The sequence below is a fragment of the Poeciliopsis prolifica genome, unplaced genomic scaffold, assembly GCF_027474105.1.
Source record: "Poeciliopsis prolifica strain line A6 unplaced genomic scaffold, Auburn_PproV2 SCAFFOLD107, whole genome shotgun sequence".
NCBI classification, from domain to species: domain Eukaryota; kingdom Metazoa; phylum Chordata; class Actinopteri; order Cyprinodontiformes; family Poeciliidae; genus Poeciliopsis; species Poeciliopsis prolifica.
In genome coordinates this window covers 256789-275760 of record NW_026562482.1, presented here as the reverse complement: position 1 = coordinate 275760, position 18972 = coordinate 256789, and the positions used below count along the sequence as shown (strand labels likewise).

The following is an 18972-nucleotide window of genomic DNA, read 5'->3' as shown; positions in this document are numbered from 1 at the left end:
TTTTGAAGCTTTTTTTTATTACTTTAATAAATATTTTATCCACACTGAAGCCAAATGTTACTAATTTATTTATCATTTCTGTGAGATAATTTATGACAAATTTTAGCCAACAAAAAAAAAATAAACAAATATTTTCTAACAAGGAAACGTTTTTTAAATTCAATTCAGAAGAAATGTATTTATTCCAAAGAGAAATTAAGTTTACTGACTCACATCCTGCAAGTATCTTATAGAGTCTATGTGGAAGTTGCTGCTGTGGGCAGGAAGCAGCTCCAGAAGCAGTCAGTGTTGCATCAGTCCGAAAAAGCAGTGATTTTTTTTCAATAAAAACAGAGTGGTGTGTTTTGGTGTGAAGCGTTTTTTATTAAGCAACAGAAACACTGAAAACCAGAGTAAACTTGCTGACAACCTGCGTAGAAACTGTTTCAGTGAGTTTGTCCCTACGAGCTTCCGTAGACGGACTCCAGCTGTGAAGAATCTCCAAACTGGAACATCAGAAACTGAGAAGGAAAATCGAGGAGTACGGGACGTGATTTGTCCAGTTTTTAAATGAGCTCACAAACGCAGCGCTGCAAAAACCAACAGAAAGGTACAGAGTATTTCTGATGTATTTACATTAGTTATTAAAGCTGATATGACATTAGAAGCTTTAGAAGCAGCAGAACCAAATGGGATCCAACTCATTTTCTTTAAGTACTTTTAGGGTTCTTCCTTAAATGACTCAGTTCTGTTCTTTTTAAAATATTCTTTCTTTACTTCCTGCAGCTGATCGGATCTGATCTGCCGTCCTGCAGGTCGGTTTGACCCGGAAGATTCACTAAAATCTTACAAACTTTTATATTCCACCTTTAAAACACGACAGAAGACGCTCACATCTCACCTTTAAGAGTTTTTCTCAGTTGGTTCCAGTCAGAAACACAAAATGGAGCTTGAAACTGCAATGTGACACTTGACCTGCAGGGGCGACGCCGCGAGACCCGCAGGGGGCGACGCCGCGCGACCCGCAGGGGGCGACGCCGCGCGACCCTTTAGGAAACTGAAGCAACGTTTCCATAATTATGTCTGAAGAAAGTCTAACGATGGGAAGCGATACCGTCACAGTGTCAGTGATGATGAGGAGGCTTCAGGGTTAAAGGTCATAGGAAGACCAGTGATGAAAAGCTCAAAATAAATGCTGACTAATGATAAAAACCCAGGTCAGCTGGTCATTCACAGCTGCAACAAACATCTGTTCATGTGGCTGACTGACAGCCGGCTGAGGCTCAAACCTTCTGTGATGTCATCAATGATTCACTCTAACTCCTCCCACCTTAAACAACTCATCCTGATTGGATGGGAGTGTCAATCAGGAAGTCGTTAGCATAACCCAGAAATTAATCTGTCCGAACAACTCTGGGGTCATGACCTCTTGACCCCAGAGGGCCAGAAACCCCTCTGCAAATAAAAACTGAACCCAAATGTGTCAAAATACGGGTACCGAGGTTCTGCAGAACTGGACCGGGCTAAAACACTGTTTGACCAGAACCGAGACAGAAACCTGCAGAGCTGCAGTTTGATTAAAGGAACAGGAAGTTGGGTTTATGTACACATGACCCGGTCAGACAGAACCAGGCCCGGTTCTGGTTCCAGGTCCAGTTCTGCGATTCTGGACCAAATGAGTCCAAAAAGCCGGGAAAGTGTTTCCTAAAGTGGTCAGAACCCTGAAACGGTTCTGGAGTCTCGGTCCATCCCCTGGGGGACAGGACTCTGTAACGCAAAGCATCATGGGAAGTGTAGTCACGGCGATCAAGCTCCACCACTGAGCCGCTCAGCCCTCCGACCCAGATCGGTCCTGTTCCAATCAGACGTTCATCAGAACCGACTTGTTCAACATCCTCTTCCTGACTGGGTCCGTTTCCATAGCAACCGTCGTGAAGGTCGACTCCAGGAGAAAAACAGTGAAGAAGAAAATCAGTTTGAGTTTTTGGTTCCGACGTTCGGACCCGGGACCGGCTACTCCTTCTCATCCTCTTCGTCCTCCTCCTCTTCCTCGTCCTTCGTCCGTCGTCTTCGCCCTTCTGCTCCGTGTCGTCCATGTCTGTCCCCGCCGTTCTTTTCCCCGCCGTTCTTTTCCCCGCCGTTCTTTTCCCCGCCGTTCTTTTCCCCGCCGTTCTTTTCCCCGCCGTTCTTGTCTCCATCATTTTTCTCCTCGCCGTCTTTGGACTCGTCCTCGTCGTCAGAACCCTGAAAACACAGAAGGTTTCCGGTCAGAACCGGTTCCTGACCCAGTTCTAGTTCTAGATGTCTGATCTTCATTAATATAACGCCTACTGCCCCCTGCTGGTAAGGAGGCATAAGGCTCCATCAGAACTCAGTTGTTTACGTCACAACTGAGAGCAAAACTTTAAACTTATCATAATTTATAATAAATACAAAATGGCAAATATGGACGGATGGATCTTTGGATCCGATCTCTCCGTCCAGTTAACATGGCCGCCTCACAGTGAGGACTAAGGAAGCCTGATTAGGTCTCAACCAGTTTCCATGGCAACCATCTATGAGTCCTACCATCACAAACGTCAACAGTTTGTTGAGCTGGTGGACTGCAACGGGACCTGGCGGTTGCTGCAGCCCGGTGGTGGCAGCATGGTGCTGTGGTACCTGCTTGACGCGGCTCCGCCTCCTGTTGGGGACGCGGGCCTTCATCCTCCGGGACAGCGCCAGCAGCTTGTTGTGCCGCTGCCTCCGCTTCTCCTTCTCCGCCTCCTCCTTCCGCTTCTCCTCCGTCTGCTCCGAGTCCGACTCCTCCTGCCTCTGCAGCCGGCTCCTCTTCCGCGGCTGGCTGCTCCTCCGCGGCTGGCTGCGGCCCTCCTCCTCCTCCTCCTCTCCGGGGCTGGAGGAAGAGGAGCTGTCATCGCCGCCCAGGAAGGAGCGCTTCCTGCGGCTCACCGAGCGGCTGTCGTCGCTGGAGCTCCCGCCGGACTCGCTCCAGTCCCGGTCCGCCTGCTCGCTGTCCTCCTCCGGGGAGCTCTGGAAGTCCGACTGGGACCCGGAGGAGGAGGAGGAGAACGAGCCTTCATCGCTGTCGTCCAGGATGGAGGCGGGAAGGCCGATCTGGCGCTTCTTGGAGGCGGCCACCTTGGTCTTCCTCATGGAGGCGAACATTTTCCGCTTGTAGAGGCTCTCCATGTCCGCTGCTGCTGCCGGGGCTCAGCCACGAAAACCCGAAAACTAACAAAAGCAGCAAAAACAACAAAAACAGCAAAAACAGCGCCGGGGTCAAAACAAGCTACAGTCTGCGCATCAAAACATCTGGAGAAATAAACAACATGGCGCCCAGATTAACCTCCAGGAACGATTATTCCCACTTTTCTTCTCCTAATCCTTCTTCTGTAATCCTGACACCGTGAATTTTCTCCTTAATCCTCGGTTTTTTCTCAGATTTTCGCCCCGCGGAGCTGCTTTTACCTGGATTATTGTTGTAGCTTCTGATCTTCTTCTCCCGCTGGATTTCTGCTGCGCGGAACAGCAGCGCCCCCTCAGGCCAGTCTGGGAAACTACAGAACCGTCCCAGCAGCGCCCCCTCAGGCCAGTCTGGGAAACTACAGAACCGACAGCTCTGAAAGTGGTTCCGTTCAGGCCCAAGTTCACATGCACATGTTCAGTATTACTACTGTTGGCAACATTTACCCAGTTAATGAGATTATTAAAATAATATAACATCTAATTACATTATTGAAAAAGAAAAACAAATAAATGAGTTCGGAGTTTTGCAGGTTTTTTGGATACTTTGGAGATGAAAATATGTGCTTTAGATTTCTGGAGGGGTTCATAAGAGTTTATTAAAATGTTATTTTAAATACAACATAAAAGTTTACACTTTGTATAAGCATTGTACAAAAAACTTGTTTTTGAATAATCTGGAACAATGAATAAATATTTCTTAGCAAGAGGAAACTTCTATGCAGTTTCTATACAATAGCATTTCAAGCCTGAACAATAAGATTCAATCAGTTTGGATGAAAACAAGAAAACAGTTCAGTACATTTCTTTGTGTTTGAAAGGTAATAATGTTCCAAAACTGGAGTTTTTTATGGTTAAACCAGATTAAAGTTATAAGTTGATAATAGCTGCATGTGCAACATAAACATGGAAACAATTGATCATTTATTATTGGTTCTGTCTGCAGGAAGCCACTAAATCATTCTACAAACATAGATGTTGACTATATGAGTATAAAAATGGAAACATTTAAACTTTTTAAACTAATAAATGTTGCTGTTTTTTCTAGAAAATGTATTTTATTGAAATTTGCTCTTTTCTTCAAACTACCATCGTTTGGTAAAAACTTCACTTCTTTCATATCAGATTAAATTACTTGTAACACATTAATTTAACAGTTTTTGGAGTTTTTTTAACACCATCAGTAAAAGTTTATGGTTTTATTCACAGGATGAGTTGAAGCAAAACATGTTAGATTGAAATGAATAAATATTGGAGCCGATTTAATCACTTTTACTTCCTTCCTGAACCTCAGGAAAAGGTTGTGAATGTTTTTGGTGCTTGTTTATTAAATATTAATTTATTTTCTTATTAGTGCAAACATTCTTCTCTCTATATATTCTCTTTCTGTTTGTCTGCGTTCCCTCTGCTTCTGTTGCAATAATAAATGATTTCTAGTTTCTGTACATCAGTTTATTGACAGTCATTTGACCTGAAGGATGATCTGAACTGTTTTTATTTCATTTTATCAAACATCTTTATCTATTCCACCTTGATGTTTACACTGATGCCAGTAAAACAACCAGGAAATGGAGAACAGCTTCCAGTATCTATGCAGTGAAAATGATTCATCAGGCTTTTTCTTCCTGATTTATTATAAACTGGGATTAAATTTATTGCTCTCATAATTGACTCTGTGACCTTGGAGATTAAACTTTACCTCGTTGTTTACTTCAGATCTGCACTGACCTCGTTTGGGTTTTTTGATGACAGAAGTGTCTTGTCAACTTGTTTTGAGTTGAACTCTCTCCTGAGCAGACATTAATAGCCATCTGTTTGGCTATTGATCTTAAACATGATGTTCAAACTTTGTCTGAATATTCACCACACCACTCAGGCAGCTGCAGCTCCACATGCTGCACAAGGCGCCTTTTCTCCCTGCTTGTGAGCCTCCAGGCCCCCAAAATGTCTCTGCACGCCCCTGGATCCATGTACAATGTTCTGATTTGATGAGGCACCTGGACAGGTGAGCAAACATTATCCAGGTTTGACTTCATGTTATAAAATAATGATTTTTATAGAAAACAAAGACTGGATGTTTAGCAGCAGTTAATGTTTCATTGAAGGTTTTGTTTTGTCAACATGATAAAGTGTCAAGGCTTTCTCTGAACACAGCAACAATAAAGTAATAAAGTAAAATGAGGGGCGAGTGAGACTCCTCCTCTGCTCTGGTCTTCATAAGGAGGAACCAGAGCAGAAGGAGCTCAGATCTCTGATCACCTGTACAGGTAAAACTTCTTCTTCTTTGTCATTTCATTGACTTTTCTCTTCCTTAGTTTCCAGAACGGCTTTGCTGTTGTTGCTTTTTGATGCGTTAGCCTGCTTCGTGTTGTTAACACAGGTCCATCCTGATGGAGTAGTTTAGTGAAGTTTCTTCTATCAGAAGCAACTCAAAGCCTGATGATAATCTGAAGTTGTGTTGTGTCTGCAGCTTGCTGAGTCATGGCCTCCAGCCTCCCTCTCATCGTTCTGCTGCTCTGCTGTGTGGGCCTGGCTCACTCATACCTGAGGGTCTACGACCTCAGGGCCCGAAATCTGAAGCCTGACAAGTACAGCAAACCAGACGGCTTCGTGAAACTCTTCTATGGATCCAGAAATATGGGTCAAACGCCTGTTGTGCAGGGTAATCGAGATCCTTCATGGCCACAGAGCTTTACTTACTACGGTGCCACAGCGGGAGGCCGACTGATAGTCAGAGTTTATGACAAGGACGTTTTCTCCGATGATTATCTTGGAGGCTGCTCAGTTGCAATCAAGAGAGGAAGCTACAGCGGCAGCTGCAATCTGAACACTGGAGGAACCTTGTATTTACGCTACAGCTTCAGCTGAGTTGGGTGTTGCTGTCCTGCTTCATTGTGTCTGACAGAAATAAGTTTTACATCACTGCATATGTTTAGGAAACATGAATGATAGTATCAGATTCCAGCTCAATTATGAAAACTGACAGGATAAAAATGTTCAAATGTCTGAGCTGAAAGTAAGAAATAAACTTATTCAACCAAAATGCATTGAGTCTGGCATTTTTTCCTTGTTAGAGATGAAATAGAAAATATTTCCAGGAACATTAATGAACCTGATTCAGATATGACTGTTTATTTGGCTGCTTTTAAACTTTCAGTTGAATAAAGTTTGACACCTGGTTGGAAGTTTTATTATCGACTTAAGAATTCTTCAAAGTTACGTTTATACCTAAGCTTTTATTTTGAAGGGCATAAAGACCATGCAGCAGTTCCTTTTCTTCTCCTCCTGTTTCCTGTTACATCACATTAACCAGAAATGTTAACAGCTGATGCTAATGCTTTAGCAGAAATTAGCATTAGTTTATGCTAAATTCTGTGTTGATGCAGCACTTTAGCATTAGCTTCTGCTGAATGTCTTATTAGCCTAGCACTTTAGCATCAGTGGAGCTGACCTTCACTTCACCGACACAGTGAAGGTCAGCTCCACTGATGCTAAAATGCTAGGCTAACAAGACATTGAACTGAATCTCAGATTTTGCCTCTGAGCCTCAACAGGCGAATGAACCAAACTGAAGACGGGCGTTTGGGTGAAACTTTAAGTCAGACTTTAATGCTGATTGAAACAAAAATAGACGTTAGACAACATTACTAACTGCACTGATCCGTTTACGTCGGCCTTTGACCCCGATGCCTTCAGGGTCACGACTTTTGTGCCAGGAGCGTGCTGAGTTTGATCTTCCCGTCCATGGAGGCCGTGAGGCAGGTACCGCAGTCGACCGCGGAGCACCAATCCACCGTCACCACCGGAGCTTTGTGTCCGCCCAGCGACAGCACCCGATCCAGCGCCGGCTCCCCATTGGTCAGCTGGAGGAGGAGGAGCAAAGAGTCAGAGTCCCTCCCTCCGTCAGGTGGGGCTCCGGCGGGAGTCCAACCCGGGTTGGGCTCCGGCGGGACTCACCTTTAGCTAAAAACCCCATTAGCATGTTTGAAAGAGCATTACAACAAAACTAACACAAATAAAGCAACTTTTGTTTCACACCTGCCACTGATTCTACCATTCAAACCTTTAGCTAGGCTAGCGCTTACAAAGACGCTACAAAGGAGCAGAAGGACTGATGATGAGGAAGGTGATGAAGGGTACGCACTCGGTAGATGAGGCCCCCGGAGCTGGAGCAGGTCAGGACGTGTTGGCCCTCAGAGTCGAAGGCAAACAGTCTTCCTCTGGGAACCTGAACCTGTAGATCAGACAGCACAGTTATGCTAATCCGCTAATAGCACAGCTCATTTTCTGCTTAGCGCGTTAGCGTTAGCGAAGCTAATGTTTATGATTATCAGTTTGTGGTTAGCACAGCTAACTGTTAAGCAAGAGATCAATGAGACTCGCCTGTTTGTAGCCGCTGTAGCCCGACAGGACGAAGGGCCCGGTGGCGTCCTGAGGCAGAACCTGCTCCGACTGCTTCACCCCGCAGCGGTGGATGTTCCACTGGATCAACTGAACACAAACACACCGACTTCAGTCCAGGAGCGGTGGAACCAGCAGTGGAACCAGCAGCAGTGGAACCAGCAGTGGAACCAGCAGCAGTGGAACCAGCAGTGGAACCAGCAGTGGAACCAGCAGCAGTGGAACCAGCAGTGGAACCAGCAGCAGTGGAACCACAGCAGTGGAACCAGCAGTGGAACCAGCAGCAGTGGAACCAGCAGCAGTGGAACCAGCAGCAGTGGAACCAGCAGTGGAACCAGCAGTGGAACCAGCGCGGTGCCTGCGCTCACCTTCCTGTCCTCCCCGACGCTGAAAACCGTGTTTTCGTCGTAGCTGAAGTCCACGCTGTACACCTCTCCGTCATGAGCCCTCCAGCTCATGGCGCTCTCGTAGCGCTGCATGTCTGCAGCGGGAGCAGACGCACCAATCAGTTCCACCAAACATAACTATAGACTGCTGACCGAGTCATTTCCAACACCAACCGAACAGCCTGATGACGCCGTCAGCGGCGCCCGTCACCAGCAGGTTCCCGTTGTGGTTGAAGGCGGTGCAGTTGATGGCTACTGGTTCTGGTTCTAGAGAGAACTGGAGCTGGGAGACAGACAGGATGAAATCGACAACATGGAATTATTTTCAAAGGTTAAATGTTCTCCAGGCATCAGAAGACAAACTGGGTCTCAGTTAAAACAAACTTTTAATTCATGATGTGAACAGTTCTGAGCTAACTGCCTGATCCCTGATATGTTGCTAAGCTAGTTAGCTCCCCACCTGCTGTTTGACGGTCTTGGTGTCCCACAGCAGTAGCTGACCGGAGACCGGGATGGGAAGCCGAGGAGCAAATCGACGCTTCCAAGCGGCTGAGAGCTGCAGCCGAGCAGACGAACGACGAACCGCTGGGGCTGCAGGCTAACGACAAAATACTGACACACAAAATACAAAGTTATCAAAATAAATTCACTCCTCTGGGACAAAGCAGTCCAACTTCTGGACCATGTGGTCCATTTTGACATGAGGTAAATATGTTTAGATTGACTAAAAACAAATGAAAGCAGCTGGTTTACCGTGGATGAGTCTCATCGATGTTCATCTCATAGAGATTCTTCTTGGCTTCTGTGTCGTAGAGTCGCACCGTCCCAACGCCGCTGCCTAACAACAACTGACACACAAACATTCAGTCTCCAGGTTCAGCCTGTGCTAAAGCATCGATCCGTCCTGCGGGCCGTTTCAAGAGGATTTCCAGAGAAGTAAAGTCCTACCAGTCTGTCTGGTTTGGTGGCCCACTCCAGGGACAGGAGAGGAGACTTGGACATGATGGTGGCTTTGGTCTGCATCATGGGGTTGAAGGACCAAACCTTCAGAGGGAGGAGAGAGTTTCTTACAGTTAGTTTGATTTTTCAAAGGTTAGAAGACGATAACATGAAAATAAATGAACCTTTATGACGCCGTCTACGTCCAAACTGGCAACCCGGCGCCCGGAGCTGTCCACCCTGCAGACAGGAAGCCGGTTTGAGTTCAGGTGGAAAGTCTGACGGCGTTCAGGTGTGACTCTGTACCTGCAGTGCATGATGGAGGAGTGATGCTCGCCGTATTCCTCCTGGCTCAGTTTGATGAAGGGCTGCTCCACCTGCAGGCCTCCGTCCTCCGCCGGCTCCATCGCGCTCCTCGCTGCCATCGCGTCCACGTCGTCCGCTCTGCTCTCCGCAGCCTGAGGGAAACGTAAAGCTGAGCTGAAGCTCCTCAGACTCAGAGCGCCGGCCAGGTGAGGCGCACCTGAGGGGACGGCCTGGAGAAAAGCTCCTTCCTCTCCTTCTCGTGCTCCTGGATCCTCCTGTGTCGGCTGTTCTGGTTCGGAGGCTGGGAACTGGGAGCCTCGCTGGACGACGACTGGCTGGAGGCGACTTTCACCTCCTTGGACTGGAACGAGTCTTTACACTTTACAGCCTGAAAATAAATGAGATGTTTCAATGAGAAATAATGAGGAAAAACTAAACCTGTTTTGGTTCAACTCAGTTTTACAGGGAGAATCAGAACCAAACTAAAACCACAGTTTAAAACTTGTGTTGAAGTTTTATTATTCTTCAAGTAATTAGATGTTTACATTCATGCTCTTATTTTGAAGATGCAGCAGTTCCATTTCCCTCTCTTCATGTTCCCAACTTTTTTTCACAATAACTTTATTTTAAAAAATAAACATACACAAACAAAATAAAACACCAATGTTGTATTTTGCCCCTAAACAAGATATAAGGACATAATAGAGCGATTACAATAAAGTCAAAATTAAATTAGCACTTTAGCGTTAGCTTCAACAAATACCAAGTTGAGGTACAATGCATTAGCATTAGCTTCCATTAAATAAGTTGTTGGTGTAGCGCTTTAGCATTAATGGACCAAATCAATCAGTGTTTTAGGGTTAGCACAGCTAACCTTTTTGTTAGCGCTGCCCAAAATGTACCAAAGGAACAACTGAGGTTCCAGGAAGTCAGTCATCAGGATCCAAGAGTTCAGCCGAATGTAAACTGGGCTGAACCTGCTCACTGAGGCAGACAGATGAGCAAACCAATCACCTGATTGGCTGATCAAACCCCTGCTGTCACCTGATTGGCTGGCAGCTCCTTCTTGCCCAGCACCACCTGGTTCGGGGACCCTGAGCTGGGCGGCGGCGCCTTCATGGGGGCCCGTTTGGCCTGTGGCAGCAGCGTGGAGAAGAAGTTCCTGGAGGGCGTGGCGGCGGCGCTGACGACTCGCTGACTCGACACCAAGTCCCTGCGACACACAAGAGTTCAACAAACACAGATGAACTGGTTCAAACCGAGTCCAAACTGAACTGATTGACACGGTAAAAGATTCACCTGGTTTGACAGAAACACCTAAAAATGTTTTATTTGGTCTTAATGACATTGGATTAATTTATCTAAATCATATTTTTATCTTTATAAAAATGTTATTTAACACAGTTTCTCTGATAGTTAATTGATTGGTGCATTTATAGTTAAACTGTGATGGATTCCAATGTCCAGCAGAGACTTTAACAATAACAATAATAATAATAATAATAATAATAGAAAACAAAAACAAGTGGTTGACGGACTGGAAGCGTTGCATTCTGGGAGCAGAACTGGATCTTCCTCGGTTCTGGACGGTTTCTGTGGTCCACTCCAAAGAATCAGACCCGTCAAAAATACAATTTATTCAGGATTCATGTGTTTCCTGCTAAATATTACATTTTATATCATGAATATATTAAATATCATATTTTATATCTAAATAAGAAGTGTTTATGGAACAGGACTGAAATCGATGCCATCCTTTGTTTTGCTTTTCAGTCGGAGATTTTCCTTTTCTTTACAGAAAATCATCTTCACTGCAAACTGATTTCTACAAATGGATCGTAGACAAAGATAACAATTCATCAGGTGAATTGTTTATTTGGCAACATCATCACAGCACACAGTTTAAACTCTAACAGCAGAAATAAATAAGCATCAACAGCAAATCAGGTCAAAACACTGCACATATAAATAAATGTTTATAACACAGAACTGATCAAGTGCATGAAGAAAATCCACCAAAAAGTGATTTAAAGTGTTTTAAATTATAAAGACATGAATCAAGAAAACAAACATTATCTGTCGACATGCAGACATCAGTTCACCCTTAGGACCGCGTTTGTTTCTCAGAACACCTTTTCAACAATCTTCAAACTGAAACGTTAATCTTTACTCAGATGGTTTCGGCTCGATTTGATGCTTGCCAGGCCAACAGTAAATGTAACGGAGCATAACAGCTGCGGCCATTTTGATGTGAATCATTTCATGGCGATGCCTGTAAACATAAGCTAGCGCCGCAGCTCTGAGTCAGAACGGACAGGAAGTTCTGCACAACATGGCGGACGGTCGATGAGGCTAAGTAATGCAGCTAGCTGAAGGAGAGCGCAGCTAGCAAACAGCCAAAATCATGAACATTTAGTCAGGACAAATCAGGAATAAAAAAATGGACAATTAAAAAGGTTCTGATTGAAATAAAACCAGATATATAAATGTTTTAAACCGAATGAGTTAGAATGTTTGATTTACAGGCGCTAATCAATGCTAAAGCTATTTTGGCTCGATAACAAAAATGTTACTAAAATTAGTAATTATTATTGAAGGTATAACTTTCCTTGCTAATATTAGTCATTTTAAAATATTCCTCAAATAATTTGTGAGTAGCAAATAAAGCAATGCTAACAGTGCTAACATTAACACCAAAGCTAAATGCTAGCAATGTTAGCACAACAGCAAGATGCTAAATGCCTGCAACTAAAACCACCAGTTGAAAACATTAGCAATGAAGCAAAATGCTAACACTGGTAATGTAGCAAGGTGATAACATTAGCAAGATAACACTGGCTGTGAAAACAATAGCAGTGAAGCTAATTGCTAACACCAAATAAAATAAACTGTTAACATTAGAAGTAGAACTAAACTGTTGAAATCAATATAAAGCTAAGAGCTAACAACAATAGTGCTGAAAAATATTGCATAGATCAAGTATCTCAGATCTAAAGAAACCTTTAGTACTTTGTTCTTTTCCAGAACATCTCTAGCTACATGCCAGGTGTGTTTTCTGTATTTAGTCTCTTTAACAAACTTCAAAACAACAAAAATCCACTTACAGCCCACAGTGAGTAAATGAGGTCATGAGACAGTTATATATGAGATACATTAGCATTAAAGCTAAGCAACATTCGCTCAACTGCAAAATGCTAACAAAATGATATCAACCAAAATTAGCACTGCACAAAATGCTAAAGCATCAGGAAGACTTTAGCACTAATAGCAAAAGCTGCCAGTATTCACCAAAGACTCAATTCTAACCAAATACAAAATATATGACTCAAATGTCAAACGATTGCATTAAATATTAAACATAACAATCTAATGACGAAGAAGAAAACTTCTATATTAGCAGGAAACTAAATGCTACAATTAGCATCAATTAGCACTGATGCTAAAAGCTGTCAGCATAAATAACAAAACCAGACATTAAATGTAAATATTAAACTTAAATCATTAAAACAAAAGCACTGAGTCTGAATTCTGAGCATTAATTTTAAATGATAAAGAATTAACACTGAAGTTAAATCCTGAGAACATTAGCATTAATTAAAGGTAGCACTGATGATGAAGCTAAAACTGTTAGCTTCATCATTGTTGGCTGTTAGCACCGAAGCTAACAGCAACAATGGCTGTTAGCTTGCTACATTACTGCTACATTAGCTTCAGTGGCTGTTAGCACTGAAGCTAACAGCCAACAATTTTACCACAAAACCAAAAACCCAACACTGAAACAAAATGCTAAAAACATTAGCATTGAAGCTAGAGATGACCAATATTAGCAACAGCAACAACTAGCTTAACTTAATATCAGATAATACAACTGATAAGTTGATGTAACATCAGACATGTAGGAACCACTTTGGGTCAGTAAAATCTGCGCTGTTGGCCGTTTCTCAGCTCGTGTAACAAAATATCACTAAATGTCTTGAATTCTGACTAAAAACAGGCAGAAAGGCAGTAATCAAGCTCCGGTCAGTCATCAGTAAAGAGATGATAGAGGCTCACAGCTCAGTGTCTCCCAGCCGGTCCATGTTCTGGACGTACGGCGGCAGCTTGTGCTGCACCGCCTCGTCTCCGTCCTTCTGGTCCCGGCTCTCGGTCTGCAGGGCGAACAGCTGGAGGAAAAACAATGAAACACAGCATCAGCTGAAGCGTCGCGGCGTCAGAGACCAAACTGCTGGTGAAAAGGTGAAGCCTGCTCAGGCCTAGTCAAAGTCCAGCCTTGACTGAAACGCTGCTCAGAAACCTCAATGAACTGAAGCAGCGCTGGGAATGACAGCAGATCAAACCCAGGTAGAGACCGACTGATCAGCCTGATCCACTGGATCTCTGGCTGCCTGCAGATTCAGAAACACTTCCTCTTCTCACCACTTGGCGGAGCTGTTCGTTCTCCTCAGCCAGACTGGTCATCCTCTGGACCTCGGAGTCGAAGCTCAGCAGAACCGGCTGAGGTGGAGCCCAGTTAAGGAACCAACAGATCCACCTGCAACATGTGATTCAGTTATCAATAAAGCAACATGTCGGTTCGGCTGCAAGGCGACTGAAATAAAATCCACAATTATTCTCACAACATTTGATTTCTTTCTAAGAAATAGCAGAAAATATTCTCAAAAAGCGTATTTTATTCCAGTTATTGATTCTGTGAGTTGTATGATGGGCCTGCTCTGAATCTATTGTTTAATGACAAGATTTCAGCAGAACAAAGTCTTAAAATTACAATAAACTGTTTAAAGAAGAAAAAGATAATTAATATTTTGATTTTATGTTGGAGTTTTTATATAATTACAACTTAATTCTTCTAATATTACGACTTTCTTCATTTATTTCACTTTATTCTTGATAACATTATGATTTAAGTTTTGAAAAAATGTTGCAAGAACCAATTAATCCGACAATAAATCAAAAACTTTCATTCTGATGATTTTGAAACACACTGATCAATGTGATTTTGGTTTCTGTTGTGTGTGGTTCTGTTTACTTGCTCTGTTATCGATATGTTGATCATTTCTGGAACAATTTATCGTCCAGCAGAAATGATTATTAAATGATGATTATTATTTTGGCTCTGAACTCAAGATCCAAAATAAATAAAAGTGGCTAAATATGCCTGTAAAACAAGATGGCCACCCTGGACGCTCTGACTCCAGACTATTGGGAAACAAAAATGAAATGTTTTTCTATTCACCAGAATTTGAACAAATTCTCATTTTCACATCGACCTTCGAAACAAAAGAGGAAAATGAGATGAATCCGTCAGATCGCCTCATCGCCCTGTGAAGGATATGCATGCACTGGAACAGGACTGACAGGAAGTTGTGCAGCGACACCAGGAAGGTGTCGGCCCACTGGCGGGAGAAGTACGGCCCGAAGGCCGGGTTCTGGTCCGGGGTCGGGATGAAGGGCAGGATGAACCAGTCGCGCCACTCGGCCTGACCCTGCAGCTCCAACGCCTGCTTCTGGAAGAACTCCTGCGTCTTCTCCAGGTTTCCTTTCTGCACAGGTTGGAAACGGGTCAGAACCAGAAACGGGTCAGAACCAGAAACGGGTCAGAATCAAAAACGGGTCAGAATCAGAAACGGGTCAGAAACGGGTCAGAATCAAAAACGGGTCAGAACCAGAAACGGGTCAGAATCAGAAACGGGTCAGAATCAGAAACGGGTCAGAAACGGGTCAGAATCAAAAACGGGTCAGAATCAGAAACGGGTCAGAATCAGAAACGGGTCAGAATCAAAAACGGGTCAGAATCAGAAACGGGTCAGAAACGGGTCAGAATCAGAAACGGGTCAGAATCAAAAACGGGTCAGAATCAGAAACGGGTCAGAATCAAAAACGGGTCAGAATCAGAAACGGGTCAGAAACGGGTCAGAATCAGAAACGGGTCAGAATCAAAAACGGGTCAGAATCAGAAACGGGTCAGAATCAGAAACGGGTCAGAACCAGAAACGGGTCAGAACCAGAAACGGGTCAGCTACGTGCACCGAGTCATGAAACCGACGCAGAAATCACACAAAGTCTCAGAAAAACTGTTTCCATATTAATCGTCAACGATGACATTTCACAGGTTTCACAGTGTGAGGAATAGCTGAGCTATGCTAGCTTGACTATGAAACTTTAGCATGTGAATGTGCTGCAGGTTGGTGTGTTTCAGTTGAGGTAACTCTAACATAAGGCGACTGAAGAGACGTTTGTTATAGACGTTCACTTATCAGAATCAACCCTGAAAACTAAAAGAACCTGAAACTGTAACGGACTGAAGGTTCTGTTTTGGTGCTTGAGAATGTTTTAGTGTTTTTGGTTCACATCCAGGTTGATCAGAAACGCTGCTGCTGTGGCCAGTAGCCATGAAAACGGGACGTTGCGTCCAGTACAGTCGACACAAAGCGTTATTTCACGTTTCCTGCCGTATCTCCCGTCTGTCGTGGCGCGCTGCACGGAACGTAACTTTACAGAACCTGATAAGAAACGAGGCGTTACGTGATCGGGTCCTGCTGGGCAGAACAGTCCGGGTCCGACTCGATGCACCCAGCGCCGTCCGGACCGGTGACAGGCAGCCGGTTCTGGATCAGGTACCAGACCTGGACGGTGTTGATGACGTAGTAGCGGTACAGGCTGGTTCTCAGCTTGTTGACGGTGGACCGGTACACGTCCTCCAGCCGGCAGAACAGGCGCCGGTCCAGATACAGCCAGTACTCCTTCAGCCCGGCCAGGTCGAAGTTCTGCACCAGCTGCTGCAGCTGCTCAATGATCCGGTCCACCTGAGGACAGAGGAACCGTCAGAGCGGGTCAGAGCGGGTCAGACCGGGTCAGACCGGGTCAGAGCGGGTCAGACCGGGTCAGAGTCAGAGCGGTCAGACGGGTCAGAGCGGGTCAGAACGGGTCAGAGCGGGTCAGAGCGGGTCAGAGCGGGTCAGAGCGGGTCAGAGCGGGTCAGAGCGGGTCAGAGCGGGTCAGACCGGGTCAGAGCGGGTCAGAGCGGGTCAGAGCGGGTCAGACCGGATCAGAGCGGGTCAGAGCGGGTCAGAGCAGGTCAGAGCGGGTCAGAGCGGGTCAGACCGGATCAGAGCGGGTCAGAGCAGGTCAGAGCGGGTCAGAGCGGGTCAGAGCAGGTCAGAGCGGGTCAGAGCGGGTCAGACCGGGTCAGAGCGGGTCAGACCGGGTCAGAGCAGGTCAGAGCGGGTCAGAGCAGGTCAGAGCGGGTCAGAGCGGGTCAGACCGGGTCAGAGCGGGTCAGACCGGGTCAGAGCAGGTCAGAGCGGGTCAGAGCGGGTCAGACCGGATCAGAGCGGGTCAGAGCAGGTCAGAGCGGGTCAGAGCGGGTCAGACCGGGTCAGAGCGGGTCAGAGCGGGTCAGGGCGGGTCAGACCGGGTCAGAGCGGGTCAGAGCGGGTCAGACCGGGTCAGAGCGGGTCAGAGCGGGTCAGACCGGATCAGAGCAGAGGTCAGAGCGGGTCAGAGCGGGTCAGTCAGACCGGGTCAGAGCGGGTCAGAGCAGGTCAGAGCGGGTCAGAGCGGGTCAGACCGGGTCAGAGGGTCAGACCGGGTCAGACCGGATCAGAGCGGGTCAGACCGGGTCAGACCGGGTCAGAGCGGGTCAGAGCGGGTCAGAGCGGGTCAGGACCGGGTCAGAGCGGGTCAGAGCGGGTCAGAGCGGGTCAGACCGGGTCAGAGCGCAGGTCCAGTCCGGTTCAACGCACCCGGAAGCCTTTCTCCTTGTCTGCCTTGATGTCGCTGTCCAGCTGCTTCAGAGTGTTGGTGAAGCCTCGGTACAGCAAATACTCCCGGACGTGTTTGTCTGTCCGTTCCACCGCAGAACCCATCCCGACCAGAACTGAGACCGAACAGGAAGTGACCAAACAGGAAGTGACGCTCCGCTTGAGTGGAAACATCAACAACAAAAACTGTCAAATCATCAACTAAACACATCTGTTAGGTTTAGTTGTTTCTTTCTTTCAAGCAGAAACATCCTGGGAATCGTTTAAAGACGATTTATCGTCATGATTCTGGATGATAAATCGTTATCGCGATAAATGGTGATTTGTTTTGAGACTATTTTAAACTAATATAACACAAGAACACAAAGATCAATAAACTTTAAATTCTGATAACTCAAAACATTTTAAATGTATAAAACAACAGAAACAACAAATAAAATGAATTATGAGTCTCTGCAAACAAAATGATCCTTCAATAAAAGAAGCAAGTTGAAACTGAAGACTTTTTTTTGGTAGAAACAGAAACGACAAATAATGCAAAAGGAAATTATTGAGCTCATTTTCATTTATATTTACATTTATTGAGTTATTGATTATTTCAACAAGCCTTAGTAGGTTTATATTTGCAATTTCTAGTCCTGGGAATTCTGAATCAATTCACAAATTGATTTCTATATTGCATTATGAGTTCACCGACCACCGGATGCATTTTCAATCATTTTTAGATATTTTCTTATTTAAGAAAAAGCTAAATATTTAAGCTAAGCTAACACTGCTACAGAATTTATGATCAAATCTATTTTTGTTTAAATATAAATAAACTGATTAAATCTGAGTCAGTAAATGTTCTAATTGTTTGCAGTTTTCCTTGTTTCAGTCACATTTAAACAGAATCTTTCAACTGTTTCAATAGAAAAATGGTTTGTGAATTAAAAAATGTTCCATCTCTCCTCATTACACCACCTCCACCATGCTTTATAATCTTAAAAAAAATTTTATTTCTCAGTGTTCTTTAATTTTCCTTTGAACTTTTCATCTCATTTTCAAGGGAATAAAACTTTTCTATCTAATAAAGTGGAAACGGTTCAGTCCTCCAGCCAGGCAGTTTAAAGAACCAGTTAGCTTAAAGAACCTGGGTTCGCCGGTTCTGAAGGTTCTGTAACGGTTCCGGAACCATCTGCCACCCAAACGGAACTTTAAATTAAGCGTTTGTTCCGCTGCAGTTAACACGAGTGACCGTAAACAGACCGACCTGAACAGGTGAGTGTTAATATTTCCTCCGTTAACAGTGAAAGGCAGGAATTTCTGTTTGTTCTGGACCGGAAACCGCCGTTAAAGCTCACACCGAACCGGAACCAGAACCGGCAAATGTTCTGATTTTAGCAGTTAATCCTCCGCAGAGCAGTAACATGTTAAACTCATGTTTTACAATCAATACAAACCAAAAAAGTATATTTACAACCGAGAGGGACGAGCTTCCTGCTGATTCCTTCCGGCTGATAGTCATGTGAGGAAGTCACGTGACCAGAGCCAGGTGGAAACAGCGCCCTCTGCCGGCCAGCCAGTAAAACGATCCAAGTATTATAACGGGATTATTTCCTTTTCTTTGGTTTTATTTAATTGTACAAATTTATGAAATTCTAGAAACAAAACAAATAAATATAAAAGTACTTTATTGTAACAACACAATTAACTCATACAGTAATAAAACTAAAATTACTTCAAACAAGGTAGTTACAGTTGAGGAATAGTTTATATAAAAACAGAAATAACAGGTTATTTTTTAAATTAATTTATCAAACTTTAGAGGAGGAAAAATACTCTGTCCTAAACGCATACTAATAAAAAAACATGATAATATATATGTATTTTACTGGTGGAACATTTAAAAAGAAATATTTATACTTTAAAAAGTTTTTTCTTATTTAATTGTCTTACTGTGACCAGAATCTGTTGTC

The 18972-nt window shown here is 44.4% G+C and overlaps 2 protein-coding genes across 4 annotated transcripts; both read right to left on the bottom strand.

The window, feature by feature from the left end:
- Nucleotides 1-340: 340 nt before the first annotated feature.
- Nucleotides 341-4998, bottom strand: LOC129354297 (sodium/potassium/calcium exchanger 1-like). 3 transcript variants are annotated; one of them, XM_055023801.1, is made up of 5 exons: nt 4951-4998; nt 3326-3536; nt 2641-3210; nt 2173-2223; nt 341-2112 (listed from the first exon to the last, which is right to left on the bottom strand). In XM_055023801.1, the coding sequence occupies exons 3-5, from the start codon at nt 3166-3168 to the stop codon at nt 1993-1995; spliced, it is 699 nt and encodes a 232-aa protein (XP_054879776.1). In that variant the 5' UTR covers nt 3169-3210; nt 3326-3536; nt 4951-4998; the 3' UTR covers nt 341-1992. The 3 variants fall into 3 exon arrangements, with proteins under 3 accessions (XP_054879776.1, XP_054879775.1, XP_054879777.1); XM_055023800.1 differs by having other exon boundaries at nt 2641-3536; nt 4951-4995; XM_055023802.1 differs by lacking the exon at nt 4951-4998 and having other exon boundaries at nt 3448-3525.
- Nucleotides 4999-6810: 1812 nt separating this feature from the next.
- LOC129354293 (WD repeat-containing protein 91-like) lies at nt 6811-18501 on the bottom strand. The gene is given in 18 exon segments (XM_055023794.1): nt 6811-7085; nt 7367-7456; nt 7606-7713; nt 7992-8104; nt 8184-8292; nt 8470-8521; nt 8523-8857; nt 8958-9053; nt 9134-9188; nt 9255-9406; nt 9472-9642; nt 10299-10467; nt 13308-13417; nt 13671-13754; nt 14588-14794; nt 15878-16057; nt 16997-17173; nt 18474-18501. Coding segments are annotated over 17 exon segments (2319 nt in total). The 5' UTR covers nt 17120-17173; nt 18474-18501; the 3' UTR covers nt 6811-6920.
- Nucleotides 18502-18972: the final 471 nt, after the last annotated feature.